Source organism: Lynx rufus, unplaced genomic scaffold (assembly GCF_022079265.1).
Source record: "Lynx rufus isolate CCGP_SWC_20201006 ecotype Redwood Valley unplaced genomic scaffold, mLynRuf1.p SCAF_2, whole genome shotgun sequence".
Taxonomy (NCBI): domain Eukaryota; kingdom Metazoa; phylum Chordata; class Mammalia; order Carnivora; family Felidae; genus Lynx; species Lynx rufus.
Window position 1 is genome coordinate 55,236,046 of NW_025814834.1, and position 27,242 is coordinate 55,263,287.

The 27,242-nt window shown below is 41.1% G+C and overlaps 1 protein-coding gene across 5 annotated transcripts in view; it reads left to right on the forward strand.

Moving 5' to 3' along the window:
- TTN (titin) overlaps positions 1 to 26,761 on the forward strand; it is a 273,279-nt gene extending 246,518 nt beyond the window's left edge. For all 5 annotated transcript variants that reach the window (XM_047083326.1, XM_047083327.1, XM_047083329.1 and 2 more), the window contains 29 exons: positions 97 to 1,863; positions 2,181 to 2,474; positions 3,179 to 3,466; positions 3,580 to 3,879; positions 3,963 to 6,029; positions 6,126 to 6,428; positions 6,530 to 6,835; positions 6,956 to 7,246; positions 7,343 to 7,639; positions 7,767 to 8,072; positions 9,222 to 9,527; positions 9,613 to 9,894; positions 10,108 to 10,701; positions 10,822 to 11,109; positions 11,212 to 11,511; positions 11,989 to 12,291; positions 12,838 to 13,140; positions 13,244 to 13,828; positions 13,949 to 14,254; positions 14,369 to 14,668; positions 15,410 to 15,985; positions 16,100 to 16,405; positions 16,778 to 17,371; positions 17,508 to 23,122; positions 23,250 to 23,406; positions 24,548 to 25,239; positions 25,342 to 25,495; positions 26,028 to 26,330; positions 26,463 to 26,761. In XM_047083326.1, coding sequence (XP_046939282.1) covers positions 97 to 1,863; positions 2,181 to 2,474; positions 3,179 to 3,466; positions 3,580 to 3,879; positions 3,963 to 6,029; positions 6,126 to 6,428; positions 6,530 to 6,835; positions 6,956 to 7,246; positions 7,343 to 7,639; positions 7,767 to 8,072; positions 9,222 to 9,527; positions 9,613 to 9,894; positions 10,108 to 10,701; positions 10,822 to 11,109; positions 11,212 to 11,511; positions 11,989 to 12,291; positions 12,838 to 13,140; positions 13,244 to 13,828; positions 13,949 to 14,254; positions 14,369 to 14,668; positions 15,410 to 15,985; positions 16,100 to 16,405; positions 16,778 to 17,371; positions 17,508 to 23,122; positions 23,250 to 23,406; positions 24,548 to 25,239; positions 25,342 to 25,495; positions 26,028 to 26,330; positions 26,463 to 26,761 — 18,482 coding nt within the window. The remainder of the gene's footprint in view (positions 1 to 96; positions 1,864 to 2,180; positions 2,475 to 3,178; positions 3,467 to 3,579; positions 3,880 to 3,962; positions 6,030 to 6,125; positions 6,429 to 6,529; positions 6,836 to 6,955; positions 7,247 to 7,342; positions 7,640 to 7,766; positions 8,073 to 9,221; positions 9,528 to 9,612; positions 9,895 to 10,107; positions 10,702 to 10,821; positions 11,110 to 11,211; positions 11,512 to 11,988; positions 12,292 to 12,837; positions 13,141 to 13,243; positions 13,829 to 13,948; positions 14,255 to 14,368; positions 14,669 to 15,409; positions 15,986 to 16,099; positions 16,406 to 16,777; positions 17,372 to 17,507; positions 23,123 to 23,249; positions 23,407 to 24,547; positions 25,240 to 25,341; positions 25,496 to 26,027; positions 26,331 to 26,462) is intronic.
- The last annotated feature ends 481 nt before the right edge of the window (positions 26,762 to 27,242 follow it).

Consider the following 27,242-nt stretch of genomic DNA (forward strand, 5'->3'; position numbering starts at 1 on the left):
GTATGGTTGTGTGTTTATTTTTATTAGAGTGCTGCTAAGAAATCATTCATTTTCTTGCTTTAAAATTCAAAACGTATGTCCATTTTGTTTCTACAGAGGAACCAGAGATCGACCTAGATGTGGCTCTCAGAACCTCTGTTATAGCTAAAGCCGGTGAAGATGTACACGTGTTGATTCCCTTTAAAGGCAGACCTCCACCTACTGTCACATGGAGAAAAGATGAGAAGAATCTGGGCAGTGATGCCAGATACAACATTCAAAACACTGATTCATCTTCATTACTAATTATTCCTCAAGTCACTCGCAATGATACAGGAAAATATATTCTTACAATTGAAAATGGTGTTGGTCAACCAAAGTCTTCGACTGTGAGTGTTAAAGTGCTTGATACACCAGCTGCCTGCCAGAAACTACAGGTTAAACATGTTTCTCGAGGCACAGTCACTTTGTTCTGGGATCCTCCTCTCATTGATGGAGGATCTCCCATAATTAATTATATCATTGAAAAGAGAGATGCCACCAAGAGAACATGGTCTTCAGTGTCACACAAATGTTCTAGTACATCCTTTAAGATAACAGATTTGTCAGAGAAAACTCCATTCTTCTTCAGAGTTCTTGCAGAAAATGAAATTGGAATTGGGGAACCCTGTGACACTACAGAGCCGGTGAAGGCTGCTGAAGTACCAGCTCCTATACGTGATCTCTCAATGAAAGACTCCACAAAGACATCTGTTACCCTGCATTGGACCAAGCCTGACTTTGATGGTGGTAGTGTCATCACAGAATATGTTGTGGAAAGAAAAGGTAAAGGTGAACAAATATGGTCACATGCTGGTATAAGTAAGACCTGTGAAATTGAAGTTGGCCAACTTAAGGAACATTCAGTGCTGGAATTCAGAGTGTCTGCCAAAAATGAGAAAGGACTGAGTGATGCTGTCACTATTGGGCCAATTACAGTGAAAGAACTTATAATTACACCTGAAGTTGACCTGTCAGAAATCCCTGGGGCACAAGTCGCTGTGAGAATTGGGCATAATGTGCACCTGGAATTACCTTATAAAGGAAAACCCAAACCATCCATCAGTTGGCTGAAAGATGGTTTGCCATTGAAAGAAAGCGAGTATGTTCGTTACAGTAAAACCGAAAACAAAATTACTTTGAATATTAAGCATGTCAAGAAGGAGAATGGAGGGAAATACACCATTATTCTTGATAATGCAGTTTGTAGAAACTCATTTCCCATTACAATCATCACACTTGGCCCACCATCAAAGCCCAAAGGGCCCATTCGATTTGATGAAATCAAGGCTGACAGTGTCATCATGTCATGGGACGTGCCTGAAGATGACGGAGGAGGAGAAATCACTTGTTACAGCATTGAGAAGCGGGAAGCTTCACAAACTAATTGGAAGATGGTTTGTTCAAGTGTTGCCAGGACAACTTTCAAAGTTCCTAATCTAATCAAAGATGCTGAATACCAGTTTAGAGTTAGGGCAGAAAACAGATATGGAGTCAGCCAGCCACTTGTCTCAAACATTATTGTGGCAAAACACCAGTTCAGGATTCCTGGCCCCCCAGGAAAGCCAGTTATATACAATGTGACTTCTGATGGCATGTCACTAACTTGGGATGCTCCAGCTTACGATGGTGGTTCAGCAGTTACTGGATTCCATGTTGAAAAGAAAGAAAGAAACAGCATCCTCTGGCAAAGAGTTAATACAACACCTATATCTGGAAGAGAATATAGAGCTACTGGACTAATGGAAGGCCTAGATTACCAGTTCCGTGTATATGCTGAAAATTCTGCTGGCCTAAGCTCGCCCAGTGACCCAAGCAAATTTACGTTAGCCGTTTCCCCAGTAGGTAAGTAACTGAATATTATTCAAGCATATTTAATTCAGCAAGTGAATATGTCACTAACAAATAAATCACACACTGCTTTTCTTCCACGTATCACCTTCCCACATATCTTCTGATCACTAGAGTGCTGGTCAAATAAAGCAAAAGAAATGATTTTAAGTCAGTCTAATAAAATAATTTAAAGTTCTTTTTAAAGACCCATGCTACAAAAAATTGAAATTAAAATGAGTTTGAGGGATTTATTCACTTTACTTTTCTCCCATTGCTAATGAAGAATTGGTTACAGAAATGATGCATTTAATTTCCATATAATTTTTTAGACCCACCTGGCACTCCTGACTATATTGATGTTACCCGGGAAACCATCACACTTAAGTGGAACCCACCATTGCGTGATGGAGGCAGTAAGATTGTGGCCTACAGCATTGAGAAACGGCAAGGGAGCGATCGTTGGGTCAGATGCAACTTTACCGATGTCAGTGAATGTCAGTACACAGTCACAGGACTTAGTCCTGGGGATCGATATGAGTTCAGAATAATTGCAAGAAATGCTGTTGGAACCATAAGTCCGCCCTCACAGTCTTCTGGCATTATCATGACAAGAGATGAAAATGGTAAGCATTTACAACTGATTTCCAAATATGATTAAAAGCATTCACACTTTTTAAAGATACTTTTGGCCCCTGGTCTGTAAAAGGGGGAGCAGGAATCTCATTTCATGCAGATTACCCAGGGTTGTTAAATGGATGGATTAGATTTTCTACCTTTCAGATGAAGAGAAGGAAAAACAACATTGGCATCAATTCTTTTTACCATGACTATGGTTTCGTTTCATTCCCATATAAATAGCATGCAAGTGGGAATGAATTCTTAGTTTTGATTTCAGTCATTTATAATAAAGAAAAACACTCTCGAGAATAACTGTCAAGCTTTACAAAGTTACTAAAATACAATATACACCCAGCAGTACAATCAGCATTTTGCTTGAGTGCAGCTGATGACCTCTTATAGGAACTTGTTTGACTATACAGCAGCATTAGGAAGTAAGCGATCTACAAATGTTTCTTCTCTTTTTATAAGTGGCAATGCAAATCAATAACATGACAGACATAAAAAGGAGATAACCTAATAGCATGCAGATGTTCAACCCCGTAATCTAAATTCTCAATTATCAATCCTACTTTCATAATAGCCCTTGGTAACACAGGATAAACATTACCTTCTATGCTTTAGGATGGTGCTAATGAAAAACACATTTATGTTTTTATTAAGCCAAACTAACACATATCATTTCTTTTTTTTTTTTTTTTTTTTGTAGTTCCACCAACTGTAGAGTTTGGCCCTGAGTACTTTGATGGCATCATTATTAAGTCTGGAGAGAGCCTTAGAATTAAAGCTTTGGTGCAGGGACGTCCAGTACCTCGAGTAACTTGGTTCAGAGATGGAGTAGAAATTGAAAAGAAGATGAATATGGAAATAACTGATGTCCTTGGATCCACCAGCCTTTTTGTTAGAGATGCTACCCGGGACCATAGTGGTGTATATAGTGTGGAAGCCAAAAACGCATCGGGCTCCACAAAAGCAGAAATTAAAGTTAAAGTACAAGGTACTTCTGAAATAGCTTCTTAATCTTGCCATTTACAAGTCTTGGGGTAGAGACATGCCTGGTTGCATTTTAATAGAGAAGGATAAACTAACTCTGGAAACTTTTTCTTATAGATACACCAGGAAAAGTAGTTGGGCCAATAAGATTCACCAATATTACTGGCGAGAAGATGACTCTGTGGTGGGATGCTCCTCTCAATGATGGCTGTGCTCCCATCACTCACTACATCATTGAAAAACGGGAAACCAGCAGACTTGCTTGGGCACTAATTGAAGATAATTGTCAAGCCCACAGCTATACTGCCACTAAACTAATAAGTGGCAATGAATACCAATTCCGTGTTTCTGCAGTCAACAAGTTTGGTGTTGGGAGGCCACTTGATTCTGACCCAGTGGTTGCTCAAATACAATACAGTAAGTGTCTGTTTTCACTAAGTGGTATAATGTCAAAAGATTAACTTCCAACCAAACATGTCTAATTTGTTTTCATTTCACAGCTATTCCCGATGCTCCTGGCACTCCAGAACCTAGTAATGTAACAGGCAATAGCATTACGCTGACATGGACAAGGCCAGAATCAGATGGTGGCAACGAAATTCAACATTATATCCTCGAAAGGAGAGAAAAGAAGAGCACACGATGGGTGAAAGTGATCAGCAAACGACCAATCTCTGAGACAAGATACAAAGTCACTGGTCTGATAGAGGGCAATGAGTATGAGTTCCATGTCATGGCTGAAAATGCTGCAGGAATAGGACCTGCAAGCGGTATCTCAAGACTAATCAAATGTAGAGAGCCAGTCAGCCCACCAAGTGCTCCCACTGTGGTCAAAGTGACAGATACATCCAAGACAACTGTGAGCTTAGAATGGTCTAGGCCAGTGTTTGATGGAGGCATGGAAATAATTGGATATATTATTGAAATGTGCAAAGCTGACTTGGGAGACTGGCACAAGGTAAATGCAGAGGCATGTGTGAAAACAAGATATACAGTCACTGATCTACAAGCAGGTGAAGAATACAAATTCCGGGTTAGTGCTGTCAATGGTGCCGGAAAAGGAGACAGCAGTGAAGCGACCGGTGCAATTAAAGCAGTTGACCGATTAACAGCTCCTGAGTTAGATATCGATGCGAACTTCAAGCAGACTCATGTCGTTAGAGCTGGGGCCAGTATTCGCCTCTTCATTGCCTACCAGGGTAGACCTACTCCTACAGCTGTATGGAGCAAACCTGACTCTAACCTCAGCATTCGGGCTGATATCCATACAACAGACTCCTTCAGCACCCTCACCGTGGAAAACTGCAACAGAAATGATGCAGGGAAATATACCCTCACTGTAGAAAACAATAGTGGTAGCAAGTCAATCACATTCATTGTAAAGGTGCTAGACTCTCCAGGTCCACCTGGCCCAATCACTTTCAAGGATGTGAACCGCGGATCTGTTACACTGATGTGGGATGCTCCTATCCTTGATGGTGGTGCCCGAATCCATCATTATGTGGTAGAAAAACGAGAAGCAAGTCGTCGTAGCTGGCAGGTTATCAGCGAAAAATGCACTCGTCAGATCTTCAAGGTCAGTGACCTGGCAGAAGGTGTTCCATACTATTTCCGTGTTTCTGCAGAAAATGAGTATGGTGTAGGTGAACCCTATGAAATGCCAGAACCAATCATAGCCACAGAACAGCCTGCTCCACCTAAGAGACTTGATATCATTGACACAAGTAAATCCTCTGCAGTCTTAGCTTGGCTTAAACCTGACCATGATGGAGGCAGCCGGATCACTGGCTACCTCCTTGAAATGAGACAAAAGGGATCTGACTTCTGGGTTGAGGCTGGTCACACCAAACAGCTGACTTACACAGTAGAGCGCCTTGTTGAGAACACTGAATATGAATTCCGCGTGAAGGCCAAAAATGACGCTGGCTACAGTGAACCCAGAGAAGCCTTCTCTTCTGTCATCATCAAGGAGCCTCAAATTGAGCCCACTGCTGATCTCACTGGAATTACTAATCAGCTCATAACTTGCAAAGCAGGAAGCACATTTACCATTGATGTCCCAATCACTGGTCGTCCTGCTCCTAAAGTAACATGGAAGCTTGAAGAAATGAGACTTAAGGACACAGATCGAGTGAGTATCACAACAACAAAGGACAGAACCACCCTGTCTGTAAAGGACAGCATGAGAGGTGACTCTGGAAGATACTTCTTGACCCTGGAAAATACAGCTGGTGTTAAAACATTTACCATCACAGTCGTGGTCATTGGAAGGCCAGGTCCAGTAACTGGCCCCATTGAGGTCTCATCTGTCTCGGCTGAGTCATGTGTCCTATCATGGGCTGAACCTAAAGATGATGGAGGCACTGACATTACTAATTACATAGTTGAAAAGCGTGAATCAGGTACAACAGCTTGGCAGCTTGTCAATTCCAGTGTCAAGCGCACTCAGATTAAAGTCACTCATCTCACAAAATACATGGAATATACTTTCCGTGTCAGTTCAGAGAACAGATTTGGTGTCAGCAAGCCTCTGGAATCAGCACCAATAGTTGCTGAGCATCCATTCGGTAAGAAAAATAAGAATATTTCGAAGTCCATTATTAAATATTTCCCTTGAATTTTATAAAACTGTATTCATATTTGATACCTTTATTTATATTTAGTCCCACCAAGTGCTCCTACAAGACCTGAAGTCTACTATGTGTCTGCCAATGCCATGTCTATTCGTTGGGAAGAACCCTACCATGATGGTGGCAGTAAAGTCATTGGCTACTGGGTTGAGAAGAAAGAACGTAACACCATTCTTTGGGTGAAAGAAAACAAAGTGCCATGCTTAGAGTGTAACTACAAAGTGACTGGTTTGGTAGAAGGACTAGAATATCAGTTCCGAACATATGCACTCAATGCTGCAGGTGTTAGCAAAGCCAGTGAGGCTTCAAGACCTATGATGGCTCAAAACCCAGTTGGTATGTATCAATATTTAAAGGGTACATTCATTTATTATCATCATTACTGGTACTAAAATTCAGAATTGTATTTTTTAACTTCATTTTTGCATCCCTTCCAGATGCACCAGGAAGACCAGAGGTGACAGATGTTACAAGATCAACAGTGTCCCTGATTTGGTCTGCCCCAGTATATGATGGAGGCAGCAAGGTTGTGGGCTACATCATTGAGCGTAAGCCAGTCAGTGAGGTTGGAGATGGTCGCTGGCTAAAGTGCAACTATACCATCGTATCTGACAATTTCTTCACTGTGACTGCTCTCAGTGAAGGAGACACTTATGAATTCCGTGTGTTGGCTAAGAATGCAGCAGGAGTAATTAGCAAAGGATCAGAATCTACAGGCCCTGTCACTTGCCGAGATGAATATGGTAAAAAAAAAAAAAAAAAAAAAAAATTTTTCAATGTTCATGTTCTCCTTTTAAATTATCGCAATTTATGTGAAAATAAACTGTCCTATATTTATTCACATCTATTTTTGCCCATGACAGCTCCACCCAAAGCTGAACTGGATGCCAGATTACAGGGTGATCTGGTTACCATAAGAGCAGGCTCAGATCTTGTCCTTGATGCTGCAGTTGGTGGCAAACCTGAACCCAAAATTATCTGGACCAAAGGAGACAAGGAACTAGATCTCTGTGAGAAAGTCTCTCTGCAGTATACAGGCAAACGAGCAATTGCTGTGATCAAGTTCTGTGACAGAAGTGACAGTGGAAAATACACTTTAACAGTGAAGAATGCCAGTGGGACCAAGGCCGTGTCTGTCATGGTCAAAGTCCTTGGTAAGCATGTCAAATGTTCTTTTATTTTTTATAGCATTTTTAAGTGTGGGTAGAAAAAAAGATCTTAATCGTTGCTTGCCATTACACTTGTTTCAGATTCCCCTGGCCCATGTGGAAATCTCACTGTCAGCAGAGTAACAGAGGAAAAGTGCACTTTAGCCTGGAGCCTTCCTCAGGAAGATGGAGGAGCAGAAATAACTCACTACATCGTGGAAAGACGTGAGACCAGTAGGCTCAACTGGGTGATTGTTGAAGCCGAATGCCCAACACTATCCCATGTGGTTACCAGACTCATCAAGAACAATGAATACATATTCCGAGTGCGGGCAGTAAACAAATACGGCCCTGGTGTGCCTGTTGAATCAGGGCCAATTGTAGCCAGAAACTCATTCAGTGAGTATTAACACTTTTAAACAACTTGGTAGTTAAATATAATGGGATCGGGGGAGAGGAGGACAATCATATCAACAGTGATTTTGTATAATTCTGACCATCCTTATTTTCATAAAAATATAAACAGCTATTCCATCACAACCTGGCATACCTGAAGAAATTGGGGCTGGCAAAGAGCATATCATCATTCAGTGGACGAAACCTGAATCTGATGGTGGCAATGAGATCAGCAACTACCTAGTAGACAAACGTGAGAAAAAGAGCTTGCGCTGGACACGTGTCAACAAAGACTATGTGATATATGATACCAGGCTGAAGGTTACTGGCCTCATGGAAGGTTGTGATTACCAGTTCCGGGTGACTGCAGTGAATGCCGCTGGTAACAGTGAACCCAGTGAAGCTTCCAACTTTATCTCATGCAGAGAACCATCATGTGAGTTCTAAGAATCGCACATTAACCTAATGCCCATCAAAACCATGTTACAAATAATTTTCCAACACACCATTTCCAAGACCTTCTTGAATTTATGAATGATCTAGAAAAGCATATGCTTTTTAGAGAGATCTTAAGTATAGCCAAGTCAGAACATTTTAACTACTACTTCCATTGATAAGTTAGCAGTTACATTGTTGAAAATTATTGCAATATTTTCTAGTCTATGTAAAAAATAAATTATTTTACTACTAATACAAAAGAGATATATTTTATAAATATTCCTAAGAATGGAAAAAATGTGGTATAGTGATAACTACTAAAAAGAAAAAAAAGTCTCTCTTAAGAAGAGCATAAAGTTTAGTATTTTAATAAGTACCTAACAAAATTATTGTCACAAGACCTTCAAAAATGAGTGACAAATCCTTGAACAGAGTTTGAGCTCAATGACTAAAGAGTAAACCACTGTGGCTGAACAGGGGAAGTAGAAGAAACCAATTCCTGTACTCACTAGAAACATAGAGGTAACAAGTGATGTTAACACTGTGAAAGCTGAGCAACTAAGGAAAAGTCCCTGAGAACAGGTATGTTAAGCAATGAGCTGAACTAGAAGAACCCAGAATAGCTAGCCAAAATAGCAAGAAGAAAACCATCTAGCTTTCTAAGAAAGTGTAATTTTTTAAATTCAATAATGATGAGGATAATGATATAGCATACAGTGCTGCCCTATATTAGCAGAAGAGCTAAATTACACAGATTATCTTGGTGAGTGCTAACAAAGAACAATAATGCCTTACACTTCTGGGGATAGAAGAATCAGAAGAAAGATCAGTTAACCACATACTTGTGGGTTAAGATGCAAAGATTATAAGTTAACTTGTGTTTCTTATGGCCCGTAAGGATACATCTTCAATGAATCCCACTTTTTAAATTTTTAATCCTTTACTAAATAAAGGCCTTTGGAAATAATGAATTTAATAAATTATAGGGTTTTTTTCTTAAACCTTAATTACAACATTAAAAGACCTTTTGAAATACTGGTGGGGCGGGGGGAGAATAATGCACTTGTGAGTCTCGAAAACCAAAAATACAAACCTCAAAACTTCCTTATTTGTATCATGTCTGAATCCCCCTTTCTAAATTCCATAGATACCCCTGGACCACCTTCTGCTCCAAGAGTTGTGGATACCACCAAGTACAGCATTAGTTTGGCATGGACCAAGCCCATGTATGATGGTGGCACTGACATCACAGGATATGTTCTTGAAATGCAAGAGAAAGACACCGATCAGTGGTACCGAGTGCATACCAATGCCACAATAAGAAATACTGAATTCACCGTGCCAGACCTTAAAATGGGCCAGAAATACTCCTTCAGGGTTGCTGCTGTGAATGTGAAGGGTATGAGTGAATACAGCGAGTCAACTGCTGAAATTGAGCCTGTGGAAAGACTAGGTATTTGTAATATAAGCTTTTAGGTGAATTATTTTCTCATCATACCTGTTCATGAATTAATTAAATTTTGACATTTACTTTCCAGAAATACCAGACCTAGAACTCGCAGATGATTTAAAGAAGACCGTGACCATCAGAGCTGGGGCCTCATTGCGCCTGATGGTGTCTGTATCTGGAAGACCACCTCCTGTCATTACATGGAGCAAGAAGGGCATTGACCTTGTAAACCGGGCAATTATTGACACCACTGACAGCTACTCTTTACTTATCGTGGACAAAGTTAACCGGTACGATGCTGGAAAATACACCATTGAAGCTGAAAATCAATCTGGCAAGAAATCAGCAACAGTCCTTGTTAAAGTATATGGTAAGTATTTGTCTTAAAAATGACTATGCCAGGAGTAGATTTCTTACAAAAAAAAAAAATTACACTTTGTCCTATGATTGATCACCTTTCTAGAGAGAAACTATGTTGAATACATTTTCCCATAAAAAAAAAAACAAAAAACAAAAAACTATCAACCAATCAGCAAATAAGTATGAATCTTGCATTCTATTTTTTTTTTTTTTTTTTTTTTAGATACTCCTGGTCCCTGTCCTTCAGTGAGAGTTAAGGAAGTATCAAGAGATTCTGTGACCATTACCTGGGAAATTCCCACAATTGATGGTGGAGCTCCTGTCAACAATTACATTATTGAGAAGCGTGAAGCTGCCATGAGAGCATTCAAAACAGTAACTACCAAATGCAGCAAGACACTTTATCGAATTTCCGGACTTGTAGAAGGAACCATGTACTATTTCAGAGTGCTGCCAGAAAATATTTATGGCATTGGGGAACCTTGTGAAACATCTGATGCAGTTCTGGTCTCAGAAGTACCTCTGGTGCCTACAAAGCTAGAAGTGGTCGATGTCACCAAATCAACTGTTACTCTTGCCTGGGAAAAACCACTCTACGATGGTGGTAGCCGACTCACTGGATATGTTCTTGAGGCCTGCAAAGCTGGCACTGAGAGATGGATGAAGGTTGTCACCTTAAAACCCACAGTCCTAGAGCACACTGTTATTTCCTTAAACGAAGGCGAACAGTACCTATTTAGAGTAAGGGCACAAAATGAGAAAGGTGTGTCAGAACCAAGAGAGATCGTGACAGCCGTAACTGTACAAGACCTCAGAGGTATGTATCAAATTGCCAAAAAACATCAATAATAGTAGGTAAAATAAAAATTCTGAATTCATGATACTTCGTCATTAGAAATAATGCTTAAGAATAAATGCCTACTTTCTTTCCTCACAGTATTGCCAACAATCGATCTTTCTACAATGCCTCAAAAGACCATCCATGTCCCAGCTGGCAGACCAGTAGAACTGGTGATACCAATTGCTGGTCGCCCACCTCCTGCTGCTTCCTGGTTCTTTGCTGGTTCTAAACTAAGAGAATCAGAGCGTGTCACGGTTGAAACTCATACTAAAGTAGCTAAATTAACCATCCGTGAAACCACTATCAGAGATACTGGAGAATATACACTTGAATTAAAGAATGTAACTGGAACTACTTCAGAGACCATTAAAGTTATCATTCTTGGTAAGGACGTGTGACAAAGACACACACAAGTTGTTGATGTTCAGTCACCCAATTTTGATTTGAAGTGAAAACTAACTTCCTGGATTTCTTTCTCTTTCATAGACAAGCCTGGTCCACCAACTGGGCCTATTAAGATTGATGAAATTGATGCTACTTCAATTACCATTTCCTGGCAACCACCTGAATTGGATGGTGGTGCTCCACTGAGTGGTTATGTGGTAGAACAACGTGATGCCCATCGTCCAGGATGGCTGCCAGTGTCTGAATCAGTGACTAGACCGACATTTAAGTTTACCAGACTCATTGAAGGAAATGAGTATGTGTTCCGTGTGGCTGCAACAAACCGCTTCGGGATTGGCTCTTACTTACAGTCTGAGGTCATAGAATGTCGCAGCAGCATCAGTAAGTCCTTGGACCCTTCAGTCTCCCATTCTCCCCACCTTATTCTGAATGTTAACAGAAAGGAATTTGTTTTTACTATGCCCTAAGCAAAAATAGATCACAGAATTAACCCCAGGGTCTTTCTAAGGTTTCTGAATTTTCTTGGAAGTTTTCAACATGGTTAGTTTTTTTTTTTTGTTTTTTTTGTTTTGTTTTGTTTTGTTTTAATGAAAGAGAAGAGGAAGGCAAAAAGGAAGGAGGGAGGGAGGCAAGAGGGACTAGCTAGGTCACAGAAAAAAATACAGAATGTGTGCTTAATAAATGTTTATAAAATAGAAGAAAGTGAGGAACCTCAAGAAAAGTACAAAAATGAAAACATTAGAAAAAGGGTCACAAGCCTTATATACTACGTAAAAAGCTAAGACACACAGAAATGTAGGCGTCTTTATTTTAATTTATTCCCATTGCCATAATGTGTTTACCTCTGTCTTGCTGCAGGTATTCCTGGACCTCCAGAAACATTACAGATATTTGATGTCTCCCGTGATGGCATGACATTGACTTGGTATCCACCAGAAAATGATGGTGGCTCCCAAGTGACTGGATATATTATAGAGCGCAAAGAAGTGAGAGCAGATCGATGGGTCCGTGTAAATAAAGTACCAGTGACTATGACACGGTACCGTTCCACTGGCCTTATTGAAGGCTTAGAATACGAACACCGTGTCACAGCCATTAATGTGAGAGGGACTGGAAAACCAAGTCGTCCTTCCAAACCCATCGTTGCCATGGATCCAATTGGTAAATACATTTTGTATTAAGTCAATGTATCGAGGTATAATTTAATGTAGTAAAATTTACCCTTCTGAAATATGTAATTCTAAGTTTTGAAAAGGTCCTGTTATATAACCACCACCACAATAAAAATACAGAATACTTTCATCAGCCCAAAAAGTTCATTTGTCACCAATCCCCTCCCCGCTCCAGCCCCTAGCAACTTTTGGCAAGTAATTTTTTATTCTCCTCTTGAGTCTATTCCCTACTCTTTAAAAAAAAAAAGGGACTTAAAATATATGCCCTATATCAGTGTTAAATGTTTAGAACAATATCTCTGAAAGCACTTTAAAAGCTGATAATGAACGTAAGATGGCAGTAATCATAAATAAAGCACATGTAAGACAAAGGAAAAAGAGTTTTGAGTATTTTTAACTGATAATAATGAACAAAATTTTAACAACAGTGTATTCTAATGCCAACAGTTCATGTTTACACAACTGAATGTTAGGTGGCACAGTTGATTTTCAGCTTTGCAGCAACTTTAACAATATGTTGTTGTCTTATTCCCAGCTCCTCCAGGAAAGCCGCAAAACCCAAGAGTTACTGATACAACAAGGACATCAGTCTCCCTGGCCTGGAGTGTTCCAGAAGATGAAGGAGGATCTAAAGTCACAGGCTATTTGATTGAAATGCAAAAAGTAGATCAACACGAATGGACCAAATGTAACACCACTCCAACCAAGATTCGGGAGTATACTCTAACACACCTACCTCAGGGCGCTGAATACAGATTCCGGGTCCTAGCCTGTAACGCTGGTGGACCTGGGGAGCCTGCTGAGGTACCAGGAACAGTCAAAGTCACTGAAATGCTCGGTAAGACATACGATCATTTACTTTCTGCTATGATTGTCTTAAGATTTGTTTCTTACCATCCACCCCACAAAAATGCTAATTGTAACTGGATCTTTTTTCCCAGAATATCCTGATTATGAACTTGATGAAAGATACCAAGAAGGTATCTTTGTAAGACAAGGTGGAGTCATCAGACTTACCATACCAATCAAAGGAAAACCATTCCCAATATGTAAATGGACCAAGGAAGGCCAAGATATTAGTAAACGTGCCATGATTGCAACCTCTGAAACACACACTGAGCTTGTAATCAAAGAAGCAGACAGGGATGATTCTGGCACTTATGACCTGGTTCTGGAAAACAAGTGTGGCAAGAAGGCTGTTTACATCAAAGTCAGGGTGATAGGAAATCCCAACACTCCTGAAGGGCCACTTGAATATGATGACATACAAGCTCGCTCTGTAAGGGTCAGTTGGAGACCCCCTGCCGATGATGGCGGTGCCGACATCTTAGGCTATATTCTTGAGAGACGAGAAGTGTCTAAAGCCGCCTGGTATACCATTGATTCCAGAGTCCGAGGTACATCTCTGGTTGTAAAAGGCCTCAAAGAGAATGTGGAATACCATTTCCGTGTTTCAGCTGAAAACCAGTTTGGCATAAGCAAACCTTTGAAGTCTGAGGAACCAGTCATACCAAAAACACCACTGAGTAAGTACTCTTCCAACCACAACACTGTAAAAATTCTTTCAGTACTCTTTTGTTTTGTAAGCCATCAGCTTACAAGATATGGGGTTGTACTCTTCAACATGTTTCCTACTTTATATCCAGATCCTCCAGAGCCTCCAAGCAATCCTCCAGAAGTACTTGATGTGACCAAGAGTTCTGTCAGCCTGTCCTGGTCCCGGCCCAAAGACGATGGTGGTTCTCGAGTCACAGGCTACTACATTGAACGCAAGGAGACATCAACTGACAAGTGGGTCAGACACAACAAGACTCAGATAACGACCACAATGTACACTGTCACTGGGCTTGTTCCTGATGCTGAATATCAGTTCCGCATCATTGCACAGAATGATGTTGGCCTAAGTGAGACCAGCCCTGCTTCTGAACCAGTTGTTTGCAAAGATCCATTTGGTAAGGAGAGAGTTTCTAAAGGGTTTCAAATCATAGAGGCAAGCCATCTTGGTCTTTCTCTTTTATTTCAGCAGTAAAGCTGATTCCCTTTTCAATTGTTTTAAAATATTTCAGATAAGCCAAGCCAACCTGGAGAACTTGAGATTCTTTCAATATCCAAAGACAGCGTCACTCTACAGTGGGAGAAACCTGAATGTGATGGTGGCAAAGAAATCCTTGGATACTGGGTTGAATATAGGCAGTCTGGAGACAGTGCCTGGAAGAAGAGCAATAAGGACCGCATCAAGGACAGGCAATTCACAATAGGGGGTCTGCTAGAATCTACTGAATATGAATTCAGAGTTTTTGCTGAGAATGAGACTGGGCTTAGCAGACCTCGAAGAACTGCTATGTCTGTAAAGACTAAACTAACATGTAAGTTGGCATTAGTTCTCTGCTCATGACCTACAAACTAAGTAACATGTTAAGGCTAATTCTTTCCCTATATTAAGTAGATATCTAGAAAACTTTATTGGAGGCCAAGTGTTTGGGCAGAATCACTCACTTTGGCATATACACACACATGGAATAGCCAATACATTCTACAGGAATCATTCCAAGCACATAACTTCAGTAGATATTAGGTGCAGAACCTAAACAAGGGCCAAGATACTACAGATTTATAGACATAATTCATACTTCTCCAAGCCCCTATACATTGTTTTTTTAGTGAGGAGTGAGAGTGAGAACGAGAGTGGGACAGGGGCAGAGAGAGGGAGAGAGGGAATCCCAAGCTGGCTCCACGCTCAGCGTGGAGCCCAATGTGGGGCTCAATCCCACAACATTGGGATCATGACCTGAGTTGATGTCAAGAGTCGGATGCTTAACTGACTGAGCCACCCAGGCATCCTACTCCTATACATTGTTGATGTCTCCCAATGTAAAGGGAAAATTCACTCTACATAATAATGTAATGGTGTGCTCACTGAATCCCTGTTTTCCATAGGACCCCAGGAAAAGCACTATGAAATTTTTAAGAATTAGACTCATATATAAACCATGGTATCTAATAAAGTGTTAGTCAAAAGGATAAATTCATTCCTGATATACAAGGACAGAGGATTACAGATTTGGTAGTAATATTAATACATTAATATTATCTTTCATATCCTTCAGCTGGAGAGGCTCCAGGAGTGCGCAAAGAAATGAAGGATGTTACCACCAAGTTGGGCGAAGCTGCTCAACTCTCATGCCAGATTGTTGGAAGGCCTCTTCCTGATATTAAATGGTACCGGTTTGGTAAGGAGCTGGTACAAAGCCGGAAGTACAAAATGTCTTCAGACGGACGCACACATACTTTAACAGTAATGACAGAGGAACAAGAAGATGAAGGTGTTTATACCTGCATAGCTACAAATGAGGTTGGAGAGGTAGAAACCAGTAGTAAGCTTCTCCTACAAGCAACACCACAGTTCCATCCTGGTTACCCACTGAAAGAGAAGTATTATGGTGCTGTGGGTTCGACACTTCGACTTCACGTTATGTACATTGGTCGTCCAGTACCTGCCATCACTTGGTTCTATGGCCAGAAACTTTTGCAAAACTCAGAAAACATTACTATTGAAAACACTGAGCACTATACTCATCTTGTCATGAAGAATGTCCAACGTAAGACTCATGCTGGGAAATATAAAGTTCAGCTCAGCAATGTTTTTGGAACAGTTGATGCCATCCTTGATGTAGAAATACAAGGTATTTCGTTTTAGTTTAGTTTTTTTTTTAATTTTTGAAGAAAAAATAGATCTCAGGAGACACACTACAAAAAAAAAAAAAAAAACCCACTACAATTGTGTTTTCTCCCAACAGATAAACCTGACAAACCTACAGGACCAATTGTGATAGAAGCTCTATTGAAGAACTCTGCAGTGATCAGCTGGAAACCGCCTGCAGATGATGGAGGCTCCTGGATCACCAACTATGTGGTGGAGAAATGTGAGGCCAGGGAAGGGGCTGAATGGCAATTGGTGTCTTCAGCCATCTCAGTGACAACCTGTAGAATTGTAAACCTCACAGAAAACGCTGGCTATTACTTCCGAGTTTCGGCTCAGAACACTTTTGGCATCAGTGACCCTCTAGAGGTTGCCTCAGTTGTGATCATTAAGAGTCCTTTCGGTGAGTACAACCTCTTGTACAACCTCTACAATCTTCATATGGCAAAATTCCATCTTTACATAAAACTCTTGTTAATAGAAATAACTTTTGAAAGGAAACAGTCAAGACTCAGGCAAAGTACAAGCACCTTTTATCCCATTTAAATTGAATTTTTGCACATCTTTAAGGGCAAAAACGAACCCCATCTTCTTCTTTAAAAAGGAAATTTGTGTTTTGATAAGTTTCTTAGTATAAAGTAACCCATTTCGTTTTTCTGGAATAGCAATTCTTAGAACTTTGGAGTTCATAAAATTTTATTTTTGAAAACTAAGCTTTTAATAGAGCTGCTTGTTTCACCTCATGACTAAAATCCTTTTTGTTTCTTTGAAACAGAAAAGCCAAGTGCTCCTGGCAAACCAACTATTACTGCTCTCACAAAAGATTCTTGTGTTGTGGCTTGGAAGCCACCTGCCAGTGATGGAGGTGCAAAGATTAGAAATTACTACCTTGAGAAACGTGAGAAGAAGCAGAATAAATGGATTGCTGTGACAACAGAAGAAATTCGAGAAACTGTCTTTTCAGTGCAAAACCTTATTGAAGGTCTTGAATATGAGTTCCGTGTGAAATGTGAAAACCTAGGTGGGGAAAGTGAATGGAGTGAAATATCAGAACCTGCCATTCCTAAATCTGATGTCCCAATTCAGGCGCCACACTTTAAAGAGGAACTGAGAAATCTAAATGTCAGATATCAGAGCAATGCTACCCTGGTCTGCAAAGTGACTGGTCACCCAAAACCTATTGTGAAATGGTACAGACAAGGCAAAGAAATCATTGCAGATGGATTAAAGTACAGGATTCAAGAGTTTAAGGGTGGTTACCACCAGCTCATCATTGCAAGTGTCACAGATGATGATGCCACAGTTTATCAAGTCAGAGCTACCAACCAAGGGGGATCTGTGTCTGGCACGGCTTCCTTGGAAGTGGAAGGTAAATACTACAAATCTGTAAACATCAGTTTGGTGCTAGATGACATATTAATTAGGGTTCGTGGGGGGTGGTTGTTGCACTTAAATAGTGTTGGGTATTGCTAAATTATATTCTTTCTTCTTTTATTCTGATACAGTTCCAGCTAAGATACACTTGCCTAAAACGCTTGAAGGCATGGGAGCGGTTCACGCTCTCCGAGGTGAGGTGGTCAGCATCAAGATACCTTTCAGTGGCAAACCAGATCCTGTGATCACCTGGCAGAAAGGACAAGATCTGATCGACAATAATGGACACTATCAAGTTATTGTCACAAGATCTTTCACATCACTTGTTTTCCCCAATGGAGTAGAGAGAAAAGATGCTGGTTTCTATGTGGTCTGTGCTAAAAACAGATTTGGAATTGACCAGAAGACTGTTGAACTGGATGTGGCAGATGTTCCTGACCCACCCAGAGGAGTCAAAGTTAGTGATGTCTCACGAGATTCTGTCAACTTAACATGGACTGAGCCGGCTTCTGATGGTGGCAGCAAAATCACCAACTACATTGTCGAAAAATGTGCCACTACTGCAGAAAGATGGATCCGTGTAGGACAGGCCCGAGAAACACGTTACACCGTGGTCAACTTATTTGGAAAAACAAGCTACCAGTTCCGTGTGATAGCTGAAAACAAATTTGGCCTGAGTAAGCCTTCTGAGCCTTCAGAGCCAACCATAACCAAAGAAGACAAGACCAGAGCTATGAACTATGATGAAGAGGTAGACGAAACCAGGGAAGTTTCCATGACTAAAGCATCTCACTCTTCAACTAAGGAACTCTATGAGAAATATATGATTGCTGAAGATCTTGGGCGTGGTCAATTTGGAATTGTCCACCGTTGTGTTGAAACATCCTCAAAGAAGACTTACATGGCCAAATTTGTTAAAGTCAAAGGGACTGACCAGGTTTTGGTAAAGAAGGAAATTTCCATTCTAAACATTGCTAGACACAGAAACATCTTATACCTCCACGAATCATTTGAGAGCATGGAAGAATTAGTTATGATCTTTGAGTTCATATCAGGACTTGACATATTTGAACGCATTAACACAAGCGCTTTTGAACTTAACGAAAGAGAGATTGTAAGTTATGTTCGCCAGGTCTGTGAAGCACTTGAGTTCTTACATAGTCATAATATTGGACACTTTGACATTAGACCAGAAAATATCATTTACCAAACAAGAAGGAGCTCCGTCATTAAAATCATAGAATTTGGTCAAGCCCGTCAGCTGAAGCCAGGGGACAACTTCAGGCTTCTGTTCACTGCCCCAGAATACTATGCACCTGAAGTCCACCAGCATGATGTTGTCAGCACTGCCACAGACATGTGGTCACTTGGCACGCTCGTGTATGTGCTGTTAAGTGGTATTAATCCATTCCTGGCAGAAACTAACCAACAAATAATTGAAAACATCATGAATGCCGAATATACTTTTGATGAAGAAGCATTCAAAGAGATTAGCCTCGAAGCCATGGATTTTGTTGACCGGCTGTTAGTGAAAGAGAGAAAATCTCGCATGACAGCATCTGAGGCACTCCAGCATCCATGGCTGAAGCAGAAGATAGAAAGAGTCAGTACTAAAGTCATCAGAACATTAAAACACCGGCGTTACTACCACACTCTGATCAAGAAAGACCTCAACATGGTTGTGTCAGCAGCCCGAATCTCTTGCGGCGGTGCAATTCGATCTCAGAGGGGAGTCAGTGTTGCTAAAGTTAAAGTAGCATCCATTGAAATTGGCCCTGTTTCTGGACAGATAATGCATGCAGTTGGCGAAGAAGGAGGATATGCCAAATACGTATGCAAAATTGAAAATTATGATCAGTCTACCCAAGTGACTTGGTACTTTGGAGTCAGACAGCTGGAGAACAGTGAGAAATATGAAATCACCTATGCAGATGGAGTAGCCACCATGTACATCAAAGACATTACCAGATTTGATGATGGTACCTACAGATGCAAAGTAGTCAATGACTACGGTGAAGACAGTTCTTATGCAGAGCTATTTGTTAAAGGTGTGAGAGAAACTTATGACTATTACTGCCGTAGAACCATGAAGAAAATTAAGCGCAGAACTGACACAATGAGACTTCTGGAAAGGCCACCAGAATTTACCTTGCCTCTCTATAACAAGACAGCTTATGTGGGTGAAAATGTCCGGTTTGGAGTAACTATAACTGTCCACCCTGAGCCTCGTGTAACATGGTATAAGTCAGGTCAGAAAATCAAACCAGGTGATGATGATGCAAAGTACACCTTTGAGTCTGACAAGGGTCTTTACCAGTTAACAATCAGCAGGGTAACTATGGATGATGATGCTGAATATACTGTTGTGGCAAGGAACAAATATGGTGAGGACAGCTGTAAGGCAAAGCTGACTGTAACCCCACACCCACCGCCAACAGATACAACCTTAAGACCCATGTTCAAACGGCTGCTGGCAAACGCAGAGTGCCAAGAAGGCCAAAGTGTCTGCTTTGAGATCAGAGTGTCTGGCATCCCCCCACCAACATTAAAATGGGAGAAAGATGGTCAGCCGCTGTCCCTTGGGCCTAACATTGAAATTCTCCATGAAGGCTTGGATTATTATGCTTTGCACATCAGGGACACTTTGCCTGAAGACACAGGTTATTATAGGGTCACAGCCACAAACACAGCTGGATCTACCAGCTGCCAGGCTCACCTACAAGTGGAACGCCTAAGGTATGTCAAACACGAATTCAAGAGTAAGGAGGAGCGTGAACGACACGTACAAAAGCAAATTGACAAGACACTAAGAATGGCTGAAATTCTTTCTGGCACTGAAACGGTGCCACTGACCCAGGTGGCCCAAGAGGCTCTGAGAGAAGCTGCCATCCTTTACAAACCAGCTGTAAGCACCAAGACCGTAAAAGGGGAATTCCGACTTGAGACGGAAGAAAAGAAGGAAGAGCGAAAACTCCGTATGCCTTATGAAGTACCAGAGCCACGCAAATACAAACAGACTCTAATAGAAGAAGACCAACGCATTAAACAATTTGTGCCTATGTCTGACATGAAATGGTACAAAAAGATACGTGATCAATATGAAATGCCTGGGAAAATTGACAGAGTTGTACAGAAAAGACCCAAGCGCATCCGCCTTTCCAGATGGGAACAGTTCTATGTGATGCCTCTTCCACGCATTACAGATCAATACAGACCTAGATGGCGTATTCCCAAACTGTCCCAAGATGATCTTGAAATGGTGAGACCAGCCCGCCGCCGCACACCTTCTCCTGATTATGACTTTTATTACAGACCTAGAAGACGTTCTCTTGGAGACATGTCGGATGAAGAACTTCTCCTGCCCATTGATGACTACTTGGCAATGAAAAGGACAGAGGAAGAGAGGCTGCGTCTTGAAGAAGAGCTTGAATTAGGCTTCTCAGCCTCACCACCAAGCCGAAGCCCTCCACGTTTTGAGCTTTCTAGCCTGCGTTACTCTTCACCACAAGCTCATGTCAAGGTGGAGGAAACAAAAAAAGACTTCAGATATTCAACCTATCACATCCCCATGAAGGAGGAGACTAGCACAAGTTACGCAGAACTGCGGGAACGGCACGCCCGGGCCTCCTACAGACAGCCGAAACAACGGCAAAGGATCATGGCCGAGAAAGAAGATGAAGAGTTGCTTCGCCCAGTTACTACCACCCAGCGACTGTCGGAATACAAAAGTGAGCTTGAACACATGTCAAAGGAGGAAAAGTCTAGAAAGAAATCCAGGCGACAGAGAGAAGTGACAGAAATAACAGAAATTGAGGAAGAATACGAAATCTCAAAACATGCTCAAAGAGAGTCCTCCTCATCTGTGTCTAGACTACTGAGGCGGCGGCGTTCCCTGTCTCCAACCTACATTGAGTTAATGAGGCCAGTGTCCGAGCTGATCCGGCCACGTCGACAACCAGAGGAGGAATATGAAGAGGACACAGAAAGAAGGTCTCCTACTCCAGAGAGAACTCGCCCACGTTCCCCCAGCCCTGTGTCCAGTGAGAGATCACTCTCAAGATTTGAGAGGTCCGCAAGATTTGATATCTTTTCCAGGTACGAGTCCATGAAAGCTGCTTTAAAGACTCAGAAGACATCAGAAAGGATGTATGAAGTTTTGAGTCAGCAGCCTTTTACGCTGGACCATGCGCCTCGAATCACACTGAGAATGCGCTCCCACAGGGTACCATATGGCCAAAATACACGTTTTATCTTAAACGTTCAGTCTAAGCCAACGGCCGAGGTTAAATGGTACCATAATGGCGTTGAACTCCAAGAAAGCAGTAAGATTCGTTACACCAACATGAGCGGGGTCCTGACCCTGGAAATTCTGGACTGTCACACCGAGGACAGTGGAACATACCGTGCTGTGTGCACCAACTACAAAGGTGAGGCTTCAGACTACGCGACCTTGGATGTAACAGGCGGGGATTACACCACCTATGCTTCCCGACGCAGAGACGAAGAGGTCCCCCGGTCTGTCTTCCCTGAGCTAACAAGAACAGAGGAGTATGCGGTTTCATCATTTAAGAAAACATCTGAGATGGAAGCTTCTTCTTCGGTCAGGGAAGTGAAGTCACAGATGACAGAGACAAGGGAAAGTCTCTTAGCATATGAACACCATGCCTCTGCAGAAATGAAAAGCACTGCAGTAGAAGAAAAGTCGCTGGAAGAAAAATCCACACACAGAAAGATCAAGACGACTCTGGCCGCAAGAATTCTAACAAAGCCAAGGTCCATAACCGTGTATGAAGGCGAGTCCGCAAGGTTTTCTTGCGACACAGATGGTGAGCCGGTACCCACTGTGATCTGGCTGCGTGGAGGACAAGTGATAAGTACCTCTGCCCGCCACCAAGTGACCACCACAAAGTACAAATCGACCTTCGAGATCTCTTCAGTCCAGGCTTCTGATGAGGGCAACTACAGCGTGGTGGTAGAAAACAGTGAAGGGAAGCAAGAAGCACAGTTTACTCTGACTGTTCAAAAGGCCAGGGCTACTGAAAAGGCTGTGACATCACCACCGAGAGTCAAATCCCCAGAGCCTCGAGTGAAATCTCCAGAAACCAGTAAGGCTCCAAAACGAGTGAAATCCCCAGAACCAGTTACTTCTCACCCAAAATCCGTATCACCCACAGAGACAAAACCCACACCAACAGAGAAGGCTCAGCAGCTCCGAGTCTCTGTCCCACCCAAGATAACTCAGTCCCTGAAGGCTGAAGCTTCTAAAGATATTGCAAAGCTGACCTGTGCAGTCGAAAGTAGTGCATTATGTGCAAAAGAGATCACCTGGTATAAAGATGGCAAGAAACTGAAGGAAAATGGGCATTTCCAGTTTCATTATTCAGCAGATGGTACCTATGAGCTCAAGATCCATAACCTCACGGAATCGGATCGTGGAGAATACATTTGCGAGATATCTAGTGAAGGTGGAACTTCCAAAACTAACTTCCAGTTTACAGGACAAGCCTTTAAGAGTATCCATGAGCAGGTGTCAAGCACATCAGAAACTAAGAAAGCAGTTCAGAAAACTGCTGAGTCTACAGAAACCAAGAAAACGGAAGCAAAAGCTCCTGAACCAATTTCCTCCAAACCAGTAATTGTTACTGGGCTGCAGGATACAACTGCTTCTTCAGACAGCATTGCTAAATTTTCAGTTAAAGCTACTGGAGAACCACGGCCGACAGTCATCTGGACAAAGGATGGAAAGGTAACCATTTCTTAATTATCTCCTGATGGTATCTCCTAAAAATCTAACTTCTTCCCTCATCTCCATCTCCCCAAAAATGTTTAAACTTAACTCACTTTTTAACACTCAAATAACTTGCATTCTATAGGCTCTTACACAAGGAAGTAAATATAAACTCTCCGAAGACAAAGGAGTTTTCTTCTTAGAAGTTCATAAGACTGATACTTCTGACAGCGGGCTTTATACTTGCACCATAACAAATTCAGCTGGATCTGTGTCCTCTAGCTGTAAATTAACTATAAAAGGTAGGTTGGCTTTTGTTCGTACCAATATTTTTCAGAAAAACGATATTAAGGAAACTTTCTAAACATTCTCCCTTACATACACACACACACACACACACACACACACACACACACACAAATATTAAAGTAAAACTGTTTTCATTTTTTAAGGTTTAATGTTTATTTATTTATTTTGAGAGCAAGAAAGTGAGAGAGAGCATGAGCAGGGGAGGGGCAGAGAGGGAGAGAGAGAATCCCAAGCAGACCGTACTCTGTCAGGGAAGAGCCAGATGTGGGGCTTCTTCTCACTTACTGTGATCATGACCCGAGTCAAAATCAAGAGTTGGACAGTTAACTGACTGAGGTATCCAGTAAAACTGTTTTCCAAATTCCAGAATACCATTTGTACACAAATACACATATTTAAAGAAAGCCTAAGAGTGGCATAAAAAGCACATATCAGGTACCTAATTATATGTGGTATTATTTAAGATTCCAAAGAGGCAGCCACTGCTCCCAAGAATATTTAGGAATAAAGTCAGGTGAATATACAAAATGGTACTGCTTCCATAAACTTTCACTCTTGCTAATTTTCCAAAGCAGTGCAGTTTATAAAAGAGCTATATTACTTTTCCCAGTTAAAATTAAGTTGCTTTCAAGGGCACCTGGGTGGCTCAGTTGGTTAAGCATCCGACTTCGGCTCAGGTCATGATTTCATGGTTCGTGAGTTCGAGCCCCACATGGGGCTCTGTGCTGACTGCTAGGAGCCTGAAGTCTGCTTCGGATTCTGTGTCTCCCTCTGTCTCTGGCCCTCCCCTGCTCACACTGTCTCTGTCTCCCTCTCAAAACTAAATAAAAATTAAAAAAAAAAATTAGGTTGCTTTCCTTCAATCTTCTAAAACATAATTCAATTTTTTTATTAATCAAAATTTCCTAAATCCACACCTATCCTAAATAATTTGACTATTCTTTTGAGACTTTTCCCTTAAGTCATAAGAACCATCTTCAATTTAAAGAATCATTACACTGATCTCAAAAATCATGCATAACAACTGTTTTTGTGTGTATATTATTTATTCACTTGCAGAACTACAAAAGAGTAAAGGGTGGGACCTCTTTCCAATTAAGTTTGCCTAACACCTAACAGAGGTTTCTTTTTTAGCTGTAAAAGACACTGAGGCACAGAAAGTATCTATGCAAAAGACCTCTGAAGTTTTATCACAAAAGAAGGCGGTTGTCCAAGAGGAAATTTCCCAAAAAGCCCTCATTTCTGAAGAAATGAAAATGTCAGAAGTGAAATCTCAGGAAAAGTTAGCCATCAAGGAGGAAGCTTCAAAAGTTCAGATTTCTGAAAAAGTCAAGAAATCAGAAGCAACCTCTCTGGAAAAATCCATTGTCCATGAGGAAATCACTAAAACATCACAGGCATCAGAAGAAATCAGAACACATGCCGAGATTAAAGCATTTTCTACTCAGATGAGCATAACTGATGGTCAGAAAGTGACCTTAAAAGCCAACATTGCTGGTGCCACTGATGTGAAATGGGTACTGAATGGAGTAGAGCTCACTAACTCTGAAGAGTACAGATACGGTGTCTCAGGCAGTGATCAGACCCTAACCATCAAGCGGGCCGGTCACAAAGATGAAGGGATCCTCACCTGCATTGGCAAAACCAGCCAAGGGATCATCAAGTGTCAGTATGACTTGACCCTGAGCAAAGAACTCTCAGATGCTCCAGCCTTCATCTCACAGCCCAGATCTCAAAATATTAATGAAGGACAAAATGTTCTCTTTTCTTGTGAAATCAGTGGTGAGCCATCCCCTGAAATCGAATGGTTTAAAAACAACTTGCCAGTAAGTTTAATTATGAATATGTCATTGAAGAAAATTTAAAATGGCACATCTATTCCTGAAGAGCTCAAAGAAACATTTCTTTTTTTCCCCCTTACATTTTAGATTTCCGTTTCTTCAAATATCAGTGTAAGTCGCTCCAGAAATGTATATTCTCTTGAAATCCGAAATGCATCAGTAAGCGACAGTGGAAAGTACACAGTTAAGGCCAAAAATTTCCATGGCCAGTGTTCAGCTACTGCTTCCTTAACGGTCCTTCGTAAGTAGATCTTTCCCATTTTTTTTTTACTTGCTTAAGGCCTTTATATATTTTTTGTTTTTTTGCCTTTGTCTTCCGAGCACAACCAACTCCGATGAGCCTTATTAAATTCCGTGAGTAAGAGGCACAGGTCTCCCCTCATCCTTACAAATTTTCTTGACAGCTAAACAGATATGTGGATAAATTAACTTTCAAAGCCAAGCTACCAAGTGCCCTGTTACATTTGTTTCCAGAATGCACAAAATCTATATTATTTTCTATATGACTAATCATTTTTCTCCCAGTTATTCTAGCACCTGCATGTAATACAATGATAGAAATATAAAAGATACGTTTCTTGGAGACATTGAGCTAGCTCTTGACAAATGTATGTATTTGCTTATGCTTCCACAGCAAATTGTTTGGGTTACGTTACTGTGTGTGTGTGTGTGTGTGTGTGTGTGTAAGTTTTCCATTTCTGCAAGTCAATGTCAGATGTCACCAATTAACCGGATGTCATCAATGTTCACTGTGTATCTGCTATGCTCCACAGCTCTAGTTGAAGAACCTCCCAGAGAGGTAGTATTGAGGACAAGTGGTGACACGAGCTTGCAAGGAAGCTTCTCGTCTCAGTCAGTCCAAATGTCTGCCTCTAAGCAGGAGGCCTCCTTCAGCAGTTTCAGCAGCAGCAGTGCTAGCAGCATGACTGAAATGAAATTTGCAAGCATGTCTGCCCAAAGCATGTCCTCCATGCAAGAGTCCTTTGTAGAAATGAGTTCCAGCAGTTTTATGGGAAAATCTAGTATGACACAACTGGAAAGCTCAACTAGTAGAATGCTTAAAGCAGGCATAAGAGGTGAGCAATGAAATTACTGGTAGAGGTAGATAAGCCTAGTAGCACGGTATAGCCTTTAGTTCATACAATTTAGTAGAAAGTAAATCATTGTGTTTTTAGTTCCTAAAACATTTTTGTTGTTGTTCCATAAAGGAATTCCACCTAAAATTGAAGCTCTTCCCTCTGACATCAGCATTGATGAGGGCAAAGTTTTAACAGTAGCCTGTGCTTTTACGGGTGAGCCTATCCCGGAAATAACATGGTCCCGTGGTGGAAGAAAAATTCAACATCAAGAACAACACGGGAGATTCCACATTGAAAACACAGATGACCTGACGACTCTCATCATCATGGATGTACAGAAACAAGATGGTGGACTTTATACCCTTAGTCTAGGGAATGAATTTGGATCTGACTCTGCCACTGTGAATATAAACATTCGATCTATTTAAGAGAGCCCGTGCTCTCATACTCCTACTCATTCTTAACCTTTCACACATGATTCACATGGACTAATCTTTCTGATCTGTAAATATTAAAAAAGAAAAAGTAGTTGTGTATCAACCTAAATGAGTCAAAGTTCAAAATTATACATTTCAATCTTTTCATAATTGTTGACCTAAGAATATACATTTTCTATTGACATGTACATACTGTATATAGCCGGATTGACGGTTATAAAGTTTTGTACCATTTATTTTATGACATTTTACAATGTAACTTTTGAAACTAACTGTTGGCAGGAGAAAGTTTCTTATGGAACGAATACCCTGCTCAACACTTAATCAATCTTTGTGCCTCAACATAACGTTGATGTCTAAGTATGCCTCAGTGGGTTGAGAAATTCCCCACTGAAGATGTCCTATCCATCTAAAAGATGATGCCATGCGTGTAACCTGACATGTGCACCAATACCTACTGAATCAGGAATGT